Genomic DNA, 13,164 nt, shown 5'->3' with positions numbered 1-13,164 from the left:
TGGCAGCATTGCACTGCAGTGACCAGGTCGTTAGACTGAGGCTTGATTGAGACCAAGGTTGTGTTGAGAAGCCAATTCAGACTCTTTTTTTTTTTTATTCTTACAGTGTTCCATGTTATCCATCATCCACACAAGTTAGTTCAGTTTATTTAAACCTCCCTTCCAACTTGATGTTACAGGACCCTGAAACCACAGATCCCAATAGACCATGGGTGAAGGCATGGTTCACCTAAATAGGTTTAAAAAAAAAAATTCCATCCATCCATTGTCCACTGCTTTTCCAGGGCCGGGTCGTGAAGGCAGTAGTCTCAGCAGGGATGCCCAGACTCCTCTCTTCCAGCCGAGAGACATAGTCCCTTAAAATAATACCAATTAATTCTAACTAATGAACACCTCTCATTGCATTTTAGGACTTCGTTTACATAACAATGGTGCTTGGAGCCACTGAAAACTCAACTTTTTGAAAACGGCGAAAAGGGGAAGCTTTTGAAAGCGGGGAAAATGCTACTTTTCTGAAACGCTGCTACTGTGCATTCGTACCACGACCATAGTAAATATTTCCTCGGCATCAGTAGATGGACAATAAGAAGAATGTTTGCCTCCAGGCTGTCATGAGTCCCAGTCCATCTTCTCCTGGACTCGGTAGTTTTATATCAATCATCACAGCAATCCAACTGGGTCCATAACAAGGTCTGTGAACTACATTGTTGTCAGCATTTCTGCCATTTCCTTGTAAATCCTTTCCACCGAAATCCTTTTCACATGTTTACCATGGAAACATGAAATATTTCTTCAAGGAAAAGGTTTTTTGTGCAAAAGGGGCCAGAGTTCTGAGGAAACCATCAACAAATCACATGAAGCAAATATTTTTTTACTTATGATAGTGAACCTTCACTTCTGTTATTCATAACATGGATTAACATCCATTAATATCCATTTACATCCATCAGATATGTTGTCAAAAGCATCCAATATTCAAATCAAAGCTCAAAATTAAAGTAGTTGAAAACATCCACTTTGTTTTGCAAATGCTTGTTTATCCTAATGAAAACTGTCCCAAAGCAGGGATAAGATAATCGCCTGTGTCTTCATACAAAAGCGGCAGACCAAACTCCTGCAGACGTTGCAATGCGTACAAAGAGAATAATTGGATTATCTGTGTGAGTGGACAGGTTGCTTTTAGAGCTACTCTGCTGGATGATGAGACCATTTGCTAAGCACTGCCAGAGAATTGTTGTTGCATCAAAGATTGCGTGTACCATATTATTTTTTGAGATTTTATTGCCTGTAATAAATAAAATATCTGATCTGCAATGTTTCTGACTGACATATTAGCCCTGAATGTAATGTATATATATTATAATAATATAATATAATAATAATATAATCCAAACCGACTCCATTAAACTGTCAAACAAAAAACAAATGTAAATGAATCCTTTAATTTTAAGCCCGAAATACTTTAATGAGCTTGTTTCTTTAAAAACATTGAATTATCTGTGAATTGTTGTTTTCCAGAGTGAGCTGACCTTTCTGTGCTAATACCAACTCTCACGTTTCTCTCAAACGGTTACTGTTAACTGTTGATACCCACACAAACATATAAAACATTTTTATTTTGTTTCTCTTTCCATCACCCTTTGGAGTTTGTTGCAGTGGGGTATTGTGGTTAATGTGGTTATTGTTGCTTCCAGGAATTTGACTTGAACTTCGTGGCGATCGTTAACGACACAGTAGGAACCATGATGACCTGCAGCTATGAGGACCCCCGATGTGAGGTGGGGCTCATTGTTGGTAAGTTAGATATTCTCTTCCACCGTCCTCACTGGAGGCCTGCCTCCTTTGATGCGATGCTTTCATCAGTAAAACTTAAGAGCGCTATGTATTCCTCCTCACTGCCTCACCTGTCTCTGTTTTCCCCATCAGGCACAGGTACCAACGCCTGCTACATGGAGGAAATGCATAACATCGAACTGGTGGACGGAAATGACGGTCGCATGTGTGTCAACGTGGAGTGGGGAGCCTTCGGTGACAACGGTGAACTGGATGACTTTTGCACCGAGTTCGATCATGCTGTGGATGAATGCTCTAATTTCCCTGGGAAGCAGAGGTACGTGTTGCTTCATTTCACAGTCGTTCCTGCTTGGTCGCATTGATTGGTTGTACAGAGAGCGAAAAAGCCCAGACACTGTGTAGTGTAATGGTGTGTAATGATGCAAATAGGTCATCGAGGCTGGAGCCAACGTCAAGAGACACATTGACAGTCATCAGGCTTACATTGTTGAGCCACTCTTCAAACGCCCAGAGGCAATGTTAGAGGTGGACAGGGGCAGAAGTATGGGACCGGCATGCAACAGGCTGGTCTTCTTTCTAAATGAAAGTCCAGGTTCCATTTCATCGAGAAAACCGTTTCACAGAGGAATCGAAGGGACCGGCTCAGAATCCAAACTGGCCAACAGGTGATGTCTCAACCTTTTCATGTCTCTGTTTGCTGGTGAACTTTATAGACTTTCAGCAGTGCTTCAAAGATGTTGAAGGCCAAACAGACAAAAACTGTGTGGACAGTCAAGGTGCATGCACTTGAGATCAGTTCCATGCTTCTGCATTGAGGGAAGCAGAATGAACATTACAAGGCGAGAGCCATTACCACACATTAGTTTGAACTGAGAAATTCATAGAGCCTTCATGATGGAAAACACTTTCAAATGCAAAGTAAATGGTGGCCCGTTGCTTTTTGACTGGCTCATAGAAAATAATCTCCTTTGAGCAAAAGCTGCACAGTGGATTCAGCTCATTCATGATGGAGTCTTCGTTGACAGTGATTCTATGCAGCAGCATGTGTGACATAGTTTCAATGTTCCAAAGTAGAAATTGAATACTTTTTTTTCACTTCCTGTTAGATTCTAGTCCCATGGCTTGCTGTACATACATTCGTTTCTGGCTTTTACAAGGATTACTATTGCAACAACGAGGGGCAGTCCGTGCTCCAGGGTATAATGTAGGTCCTGATGCAGCGCACTCGCTGTCTGTCCCTTATATAAATATGTGGAAACTATCCCATTGTTGGTGATTCATGTCATTTTAACACTTCTGTCTTTCCAACCTCTTCTCACAAGCCACTGTTTCCATCATCTGCGTCTTGCACATATTCAGCGTGTGGATTTGGGGATCCCTCCAACAAAGGATTATCCATACACAGATTATTAAGCCAGTTTTTAATATTTTAAAAATGTATTTCTTTAAAAGGGGTACCATAGTTCTCTAGGAACTGTAGGAGACATAATCTTGTCACATGAATAAATGTGGCACTTTTTTTCTTCACATTTCCAGCATAGCTCATTGTTAAGTAACCCCTTTTCTGAGAAGTCTTGATGGAGTAAAGTGGTGTCTCCAAATTATTTTATATTGAATAAATCTGTTTCTTTTATGTATTCCTAAATGTTGCAGATGATTCCCTCCCATATATAGTGTACAGGACATGTTACAGCCATTGGTATTTGACCAAGGACACATCTCATATCATCTTTGCACATCTGCTTTGTGATACATTTTCATCATTTAAAATTAAATGTGGCTTCTATCCTGTTAAAGAAGATCCAAGCAATCCATTCCCCCTGAGAATTGTGGTAGTTCCGCCCTCTGGAAGACAGAATCTAAGTCTATATCACTGGCAACACAAGTATACAGTATGTAAATACATATTTGTAGAAATCTTTAAACACTTCATTGATTTTGTAAATATAATTGTAAATGTAAATCGTTTATCTATTGGATCTAATTGATCTAAACGTGTTATTTGAATCCAGGCCTTTTAATTGTCTTGCCTTAAATTTTCCAGCTTTTTCACTATTTTTATAAAAATGTGTTTTGAGTCTAAATAATTAATACTGAGTTTGTATTATGTATTCTATTGTAATTTAAATATTAGTTGAAATATTCGTCACTGTATTTTACAGCCAAATCTTTCTTTTCTTTTCCATTTGTTGTATCAAGAACTGTAGTCTATCCATTTTCCCCTGACAAACACTTTGGCTACTGTTTGGGATGTACTCAATCTTGCCTTTGTTCCTTTGTTAACATCTGGAAATGTCATTATTTCCACCCAGTTTTGTTGCATATTGTTTGTCTTGCAATAGACTTATATTCAATCTCCACCTTCCATTTTAAAAGCAATTTTACCTTCATAAGCACACAAGTTGATATGTAATTTCACCAGTGCATGGTCTTTAATTGCTATGACTCCAATGCTGTAATCTATTACCTGTTCAACAAGGGAACTAGTAACAAGAAAAAAAAAAGATTTGTCAGTAGGATCTATGAGAGTGAGCGTGAAATGTGTATTCCCCTTTTTTTGGATTCATGAGTCTCCAGATAGCTACCAGACCCAGTTCTTCTCGTAGAGCCTGTCATGTTGCTCCATCTCTGGGGGATGCGCTTATTCTAGTCTTACTGCAATCCAAATGATCATCTAATGTTTGATTAAAATCTCCTCCAAGAAGAATCTGACCATCTTTTTCCCCAAATATTTTATTGACCTTGTGAAAAAAGCATGTATTGTCTCTTTTTGGAGCATGTACATGACAAAGTACTTCCACAACTAAAATGCACCATGAGCATCTTTCACTTGATTCTGTACCACACAATTCAACTCCTTTTTGATGAGGAACAACTCAATGACCCACTCATGTTTCATTTTCAGACTTTCATCTTGGTCCTTGAAATGCATTTTGTTGAATATATGCAATATCTGTGTTTTTTTGACTTCAGTAATAATTTTTTTCCCGTTTTTGATATTCCATATCGTGAAATTGATATGTCCACTACCCATTATTTTGAAGACCATATACACCTGTCCCCCCTACCTCCCTGTCCAATGCTAAAAAACACTAACTTAAAAAACATTGCTTTTAAAGACCTACGAAGATGTTTCTACCTGATATCGAGGGCTCTGTGGGAGCATCAGCTGAAACACACTCTGGAGCTCACATGGAAAGGGAAGAGACTGAGCTTTACTGACCCGGGGAAGGCTGAGATCTTCCTTCGCGAAAATAGCCAAAGTGCAAATACTGACTTAAGATGTCTGAGATGGACCTAAGGGCGAGTAAAAGTTTGTTTTGAAGGCATGGTGGAGCGGAGACTGTGGGGCGCTGCTGTAACCGAACAGTGTGAAGAGCAGAAAGTACCGCCTGCAGGACCTGCATGGACCAGAATCACAATCACCTCTTGACACTCCTTTGTAATATCCTCGTAGATGGAGAGAGTGGTGCCCTCTCTTGATATCTCTCTCTCTCTTTTTGCCGCTGCCAGAACTTTCTGCCGGCCCATATAGCACAGGAACTTCACCAGTACGATTCACGGCCACGACCCTCCACTTCTGTGGCTCCTCTTGATCTTGTACTCGTCCCCGTGTCGCCCCAATCCTACGTTCAGTATCTTCCTTATATAATCATTCATTGTGGTCCTGGTTTCTTTTCCTTCTTTCAGTCCAGTCAGTCTGATATTTTTCTGTCTCCCTCAGTTTTGCTGATCATTCCAAGTTGTTCCATTTTCTGTCTCAATATGTTGTTTTTGTTAGCTATGCTATCCTCCACACTATCAGTGTGGCATTGTGCCTCTTCAAGCCGAGTTTGCAAAGCATTCACTGTGTTCTTTAGCTCTGTTGTGTCCGACTTGATCACCACATCACTCGCCAGTTGCTTCAGGGTTGTGTTCATCTTTCTCATTTCTGCGAGGATGTCGCCCATGCTGTCTCTTTGGCTAGCTGCAGGGGCTTGTGGAGTTAGCCTCCATGTTCACCATGGTCCTCAGTAGGTTCTACACGCTAAGTTTTCCCTGGAGCATTGTGGGGGCTTTTCCACCGGAATGAACCAGGTGCTAGTTCTCGTCCAGGGCCAGACTTGGCACCAGTTCTTTGTCTTTCCACCTCCAAAGCCCCGCCCTATCAGGGGCTAAACGGGTGCTAAGCTGGCCCCAGATCGTTGCTGGGCCATAGCGGGATCTGACACGTCATCAGCTGGGGGCGGAGTTATCGCTACCTACATGGTCGAAGAGACGCTGAACCAGCATTCTGAAGTCTACAGCGAACACGGAGCCCCGGAGTGGAAGAAAATTTAAATAACTTGTAGGAGCAATATACTAAGTCGCTCACTGAAGTTAATAATACGAGGGAACAAGATCATTTCACATTCATGCCTTGTATCAAGCTGAGGTCTGCATGAGGCAGCGTCGAACTCCGCTATCAGACACTCCAATATTATTTCGTACCCACACAACTTCTTTATAATAAGAAGCGATACTTTTGGTTTATCAGCATCTACAAAACAAACACATGCTACTGTAAATGATTCAGACACGTCCAGAAATAAAGTGAAAGGAGCAGAAATTCACTATGCAATGCAGAAATGTTGAAAAATAAGTCCCAAGGTCATTAAAGCATTATTATTATTATTTATTTTCTCTTTGGCCACTCCGGGGCTCCAGACCAACCCTTACCAAAAAGAAGTATACTTCAAGTATGTAATATCAAGTGTACTTAAGTATACATAGTATACTCTACCAAGTATACTTATATTTGCACTAGAAGTTTACTTACAAGTATACTCCTTGGGACTAAATTGGCCCACTTGTAGTATACTACAAGTATACTTTAAAGTATACCAAAAGTATACTTAAAGTAATCTTTTAAGTTTACTTGTAGTGTACTTCTGATATGATTGAGTATACTTTTATCTTTGAAAGTACACTTTTCAGTATACTTAAAGTAATCTTTTAAGTTTACTTGTAGTATACTTCTCTCTTTGAAAGTATACTTTACAGTATACTTAAAGTAATCTTTTAAGTTTACTTGTAGTATACTTCTCTCTTTGAAAGTATACTTTACAGTATACTTAAAGTAATAATACAAGTTTACTTGTAGTATACTTCTCTCTTTGAAAGTATACTTTACAGTATACTTAAAGTAATAATACAAGTTTACTTGTAGTATACTTCTCTCTTTGAAAGTATACTTTACAGTATACTTAAAGTAATAATACAAGTTTACTTGTAGTGTACTTCTGATATAATTGAGTATACTTTTCTCTTTGAAAGTATACTTTACAGTATACTTAAAGTAATAATACAAGTTTACTTGTAGTGTACTTCTGATATAATTGAGTATACTTTTCTCTTTGAAAGTATACTTTACAGTATACTTAAAGTAATGATACTTACAAGTGTACTCCTTGGGACTAAATTGGCCCACTTGTAGTATACTACAAGTATACTTTAAAGTATGCCAAAAGTATACTTAAAGTAATCTTTTAAGTTTACTTCCAGTGTACTTCTGATAAAATTGAGTATACTTCTCTCTTTGAAAGTATACTTTACAGTATACTTAAAGTTAAATTTGGTATTACTATTACTACCAATACATTTCAAGTCCACTACTTCGTGATACTTCACCTTTATGCTGAGAAAATAAAGTTAAGAAAACAGCAAAGCAATTTTGTTTACATTTATTCAACATATAGAGAATTGTAGAAATTGAACATTATAACAACAGATTTGTTCAACAGGAGGAAACAAACTTGAGAACACAAACTATTCTGAACATGTTTTAATTGTCTGTTTTAAGCATTACTTGCTTGCTTGTTGATGCTTTTTTGAAGTTTTCATTGTTGCATTTCTTTCTTATTATTTTTCTCACATCTGGAACGCTCATAGATGGAAACTTGGACTGAGCATGCCCTGTGAACACACACACACACAAAAAGAAATGAACACTTGCACTGTTAGGTGAACTCTGACACCACAAAATCTTAACAGTTCATACTTCAATTAATAATACTGATGTGAATCATTTTTTTGAATATCAGATTAAGCAGACTTTTAAAATTTGATTGATCACAATAGATAAGTTAATTTTGATGTAATTAATTAACAATAGGTAAGCATATAATGCTTTAACTGTACACCCATGATGGAAAAAGGTATCGATTGTCAAATATGCAAAACAAGCAGCAGGGTTTATTAATTTTAGACAAGACTTCTATCTTTTAACACTTTTCTTTGTAGCAAGTCAAAATGTCTGGATGTACAAAGTTAAAGTTAGTGCACTTTGAAATGCTTCAAATGGTCTTAGATTTTGTATGCAATGAAAGAAACGTGAGATTTCCATCAGAAAACCATCCATTGGTACTTTTGATATATATGTGTATACGTTTATAAATAGTCAAATAATAAAATAGAAAAGTGCAACTATTTTAGTGAACTCCTAATATTGTATCATTGATATTTTCCTGACGACCTCCAGAAGTGCACATGGCAGTTTGATCCTCCTGGTTTAGACCAGTGGCTCTCAAATTGTGGCTCTAGGATAACGTCTGCATGTCTCCTGTCCTCCTTCCTGTCCTCGCTGCTCCTTTACACACACAGTTACCAACACATGATTTTATGTGGAAAGCTTTTGTAGCTACTCACAGGTGAATTCCTCACACCTTTTTTTGCTTTTTGCTGCAGTTTTCCTTACTGATTCTGCAGACTTAACCCTTTCCCTCCCGTGCTGCATCAAAACAACAATGGAGAACTAAGCAACGGTGTAACGTGTTAGTACAATTTATTTTGATATTTAAAAGTAGTTAAGTACACTCACCAACAATGGCATCAAGTTTTGCAGCATCAAGTTGTGGCTTGGACTCCACATCTTTATGTGCTGCTGACTGTCTTCCGGTCAAACTTGAGCAAGCGAGCGTTTCTCTGCCGAAGATAAGCACAGCAAGGTCGCCGATATAAACTACTAGCAGCCCCAATAGATTGCTAGATTATTTCCTAAATTAAACAAAAAATATACAAATTACCTCCAAAGCTTGCTGTTCCATGAGATCCTTCTTCAACTCTTCAATCATTTGATTTGCAGCCTCTTTTGCAGGACAGGATGAGGATGCTTTTTTTGTCTTTTGCTGCCAAATAGATATTTTGCATGTTAGTATTTGGAAAGTATGAGTGACCGGCCGATATTATCAGCCGATTTTTGTAGTTTTTACGTGTATCGGCATCAGCCAATGCGGGCTGCTGTGTATGTCGATCTGCATTATTTACAGAGGTCTCCAGAGGCAGCTCCATGTTGCTGGAGACGCTGCATGTGCAGTCTCAGACCATACAGAGATGACATGAGAGACTCAAAAATCACTTGAATATAGGAAAGATTTACTTTTCATTTTCATGACATGAGGTGTATGATTAATCGGTTATAGAGCTTTGTATGTAGTCATACTTTTTTTTTTTTTAATAATGTTTTACCTGTTTTGAATGCCTTTCGGTCTCTTGCTCTTTCTCCATCCACTTGCTGTTGGCCGTTCTCTTTCGTTTCTCATTATCGTTTGGTCTTTTCCAGATATCTTCTCCTTTTATGAAGTCCTCTCTCTTTTTACACAGGTCAGTGTAATTGTCTATGAGAAACATTAAAAGAGTGCAATGAGACACAAAAATGCACAATAATGAATATGTCAACTCAAATTTTTCACATGCAAGAAAACGTCACCATAAACTTGATAAACTGTTCACACATATAACTTTAGACAATCATATTGGTATATTTGATTAACTTAAATGGTAAAAATTATTGAGCAATGTCATAATTTTCCCAGAAATCTACATTTATGCCAGTTTGAATGCAATTTAATGCTTTATAATGACATTTAAGGCCTTGATTTCAGCCCAAAAGTGCAATTGACTTGACAAAAACCGTGTAATAAGCCGAATACGCGGTGTTGTAACATATTTTTTTCTGGAAAGGTATTTTACTTAAATAAATATATAAAAGATAAATCACACATATACTGACCGCTGATCATTAAAATCTTCGCTGGAAACGTCCTTTGGCCGTCTTTTTTCCCCTCACGTCCGCCTGTCCACTTGACGTTCAACCAGCCATCTCCATCCTCCAGATTAGGGCACTCGTTAAAAGGTTTGGATGACAGTTGTTTTTGGTCGTCCTCCTTCATCCATTGTATTGGTCCCACCTCTACAGCCTTGTCTTTAAAGTAATAAATAGCATACGCCATATCAAGGTTTTAACACATCTATCTCGTCGACGAGCTCCCGTTTTTCTTTTCTTTTTTCCTTCACCTGCAAGCGCGCGAACGTTTGAAGGAGCGCGAATGAGCTATCGCGAGATCTCTATGCAGCGAAGTTGGGTCGCACTACGTGTAGTACCGCGAGACTACCGTGTCGAAATGAATGCTGGGAAATGAGAAGGCAGAGAGAAGAAACGTGAAGCGTAATGGAGGCTCGTGGTACATTTTTGTAGCGAAATCATGGCAAAACGTTCGGGACCGTACAAGAAGTACTTGGAGGATGGCACAGAACAAATCCCGAAAAGAACACGGAACAGATGCAAGGAAGCAAAGGTAAGTTATGAACGACAGGTTACTGTTGTCTTGCAACTGTGTAGCCTACTTTGTTTTTTACTCTGAAGCAAAGTGAACAAAATACGCCCATACTTTTTTTTTTTATTTATGTCGCAGGCTTTTTGTCTAATATGTTCACAAAGTGACCCCCCTCCCCCGAGAAGAAGGCATATGGGCGGGATCTTCATTGTAGACTTGACCCTGGCCGGGCGTGTAGTTCAGTCGTAACCTCGCCTTTGGCTCTGATGCTTATGGGATGTCAATCAAAGTTAGACCCTCTTTAATATACAAGCATTAGAAAGTGTACCTTACGAAAACCCGCCTGGTTTCTTTAATTATACCTAACACATAACACATGAGGGGCATGCTTTATCATATGTGTTCAATAAACTTATATTTCAGCAAAGTTAGGAGTCATACTATGCTTTGGGATTTGAAAATATGATGTATAAAAATATTTTATTAGTGTTTGTTTTAATCGAGTGGCTCTGTGGGATTGGTAATTCAAGAAAAACGTTTTTTGCCCAAACTTTAAATATGTCAACTACTAACATTTTGGGTGTACTCTCTTGTCTAGGTCAATGAAGATGGGGAAGATGCTGGTGACAAGCTCTTGTATCCTGGTCCTCCGGGAACTAAAGGAGAGACTACTGATGCTCCTGTCCTTCCAGTTGTGGCACAATTTGACTGGTGAAGCAGTGACTCATTTGCTTGAAATGCTCAACATTGCCTTTCCTGGTTTGATCCCATCCTCCAATTACCTGTTCCAAAAAGAATTTGGAAGCTCATCTACATATGAAGTACACTTTTATTGTGAATGCTGTTTGAAATACCTTGGCATTAGAGCTGACTGTCCCCGTGTATGTGATACTTGATGCAGATGAACACCTGAAAAAAGGAATCTTTATTCTTGTTATAGGGTATAAGGATTTGGTCATCCTCCATGGCAGGTAGACATCCCAGCTTCACATGGGCTTGCCATTGGAAAACTATGTGAAAATCTAAGTAACTGCTTCTGGTATTACAGGCGTATTTTGGTTACAGCTGTTTTGTTTCACAGTCTGAAAGTCTATGAACGGCTGAAAAAAAGATTCAACAGTGCTGTATCTTTGAATGATGGTAAATTGTGTTTAATTAATGACTCGGTTATCTTTAAAGAAAAGTTTGCACATGAAAACCCGGGATACTGTGCATGTAGCAAACATTCTTGTGTGTTGGTAGAGAAGCTGAGTAAATCTAACAGGCCATTGTGTAAAGATTCAAAGATTGATGTAGAGAGTACTTTCATTCATGAAGTTAAGACTGGAAATGTGTATGTCATTTGCCCTTATAAGATATTAAAGAAATGTGTTGTTGTTGAGACTGATAAACTGTATGTTGTACCTCTGCCAATCCATATGAACGGGATTGAAAGAGCTCATTGTCTTTAATAAATGTTCCCATTTTATGAGCATTAATAAACTACCTGATAAGTTATTTTTCTCCTTTTTCCATTGTTATAAAATAGGTGGTTATATGTGCCATTTAAGGGTTGGAAGTTGTTTGAAATAAACAAAAAAAAGGTTATGACACTATGTAGACTATGAGAAACACCAGGTTCACTTAGGCTATAAACTTATAAGCCACATACATACTGACCTTTTGCCAAAAAAGTCAAATATCGGATCGATATGATTTGGATTATCTTACAGTATAGTATAGTACAGAAACAATCTAGCAAATGTGAAAATATATTAAATGGGCTACAGTCAAAAATACAACTGCAAATAGTTTTATATCTTGTCATATTTCATTTTAATAAGATATACTCAAGAACAAGTATTATCTAAATGTAAACTTTAGTGTAAGTATACATATAAGTATAAAAGTATCGCCTAAATTTTAATATACTTAAACTTTACTTGGTGAAATGTACTTCTGATAAGTACAAGTGTAGTCTAAATGTAAGTAAACTTTAGTATAAGTATATACATATATAACATTGGCATAATTATGAGTATACTTAAAATGTACTTGGTGAAGTATACTTCTGATAAGTATAGTCAAGTACAAGTATAGTCTAAATGTAAGTAAACTTTAGAATAAGTATATATATAAGTATAATTATTAGTATACTTAAAATGTACTTGGTAAAGTATACTTCTGATAAGTATAGTCAAGTACAAGTATAGTCTAAATGTAAGTAAACTTTAGAATAAGTATATATATAAGTATAATTATTAGTATACTTAAAATGTACTTGGTAAAGTATACTTCTGATAAGTACACTTAAAGTAAACTTGAAGTATACTACCTTGATTTTTAGTATACTTGAAGTATACTTGAATGTACTTCTTTTTGGTAAGGGAAAGCAAGAAGGACGTGAAAAAACAACAATAGGTCGACGAGGAGACTCAATGTTTTCTGTCTCTTTGGTCTGAATCCGAGGTTCAGACCAGACTAGATGGAGCCGGTCCAAACTGAATACAGTCTATCTGCTTGTTCCTGTATGTGCGCTGCCAGTGCTACGTTGGTGAAATCGCTGATGTACGATGCTTTGGAGTGACTCAATGATGTGACTCACTTAGCGCCAACCCTAAACTAGCACCTGGTTCTTTTTGGTGGAAAAGCCCTATGTGTGTCTCCGACTTGTAAAACTCCATGTATCTTATCCTACGCAGGACCACCGGCTTCTTACGGCATCAAATTAACTTTCAAGGGGAGTTTATGGGGTTTTAGTTATTCTTAATTGAAGGCGGGGATGGGAGCATGTTTAAGGCGCAGGTGCTAAGTCCGC

The 13,164-nt window shown here is 37.9% G+C and overlaps 1 protein-coding gene across 3 annotated transcripts in view; it reads left to right on the top strand.

Annotated features, from left to right (window-relative positions):
* Positions 1 to 13,164, top strand: part of hk2 (hexokinase 2) — a 67,789-nt gene that overhangs the window by 41,552 nt on the left and 13,073 nt on the right. For all 3 annotated transcript variants that reach the window (XM_080499835.1, XM_080499834.1, XM_080499836.1), the window contains 2 exons: positions 1,695 to 1,794; positions 1,927 to 2,110. In XM_080499835.1, the coding sequence (XP_080355961.1) occupies positions 1,695 to 1,794; positions 1,927 to 2,110 (284 nt within the window). The remainder of the gene's footprint in view (positions 1 to 1,694; positions 1,795 to 1,926; positions 2,111 to 13,164) is intronic.

Source organism: Blennius ocellaris (genome assembly GCF_963422515.1).
Source record: "Blennius ocellaris genome assembly, chromosome: 7".
NCBI classification, from domain to species: Eukaryota; Metazoa; Chordata; class Actinopteri; order Blenniiformes; family Blenniidae; genus Blennius; species Blennius ocellaris.
The sequence above is the reverse complement of the archived record's forward strand: the minus strand, read 5'-3'. Positions and strand labels throughout refer to the sequence as shown.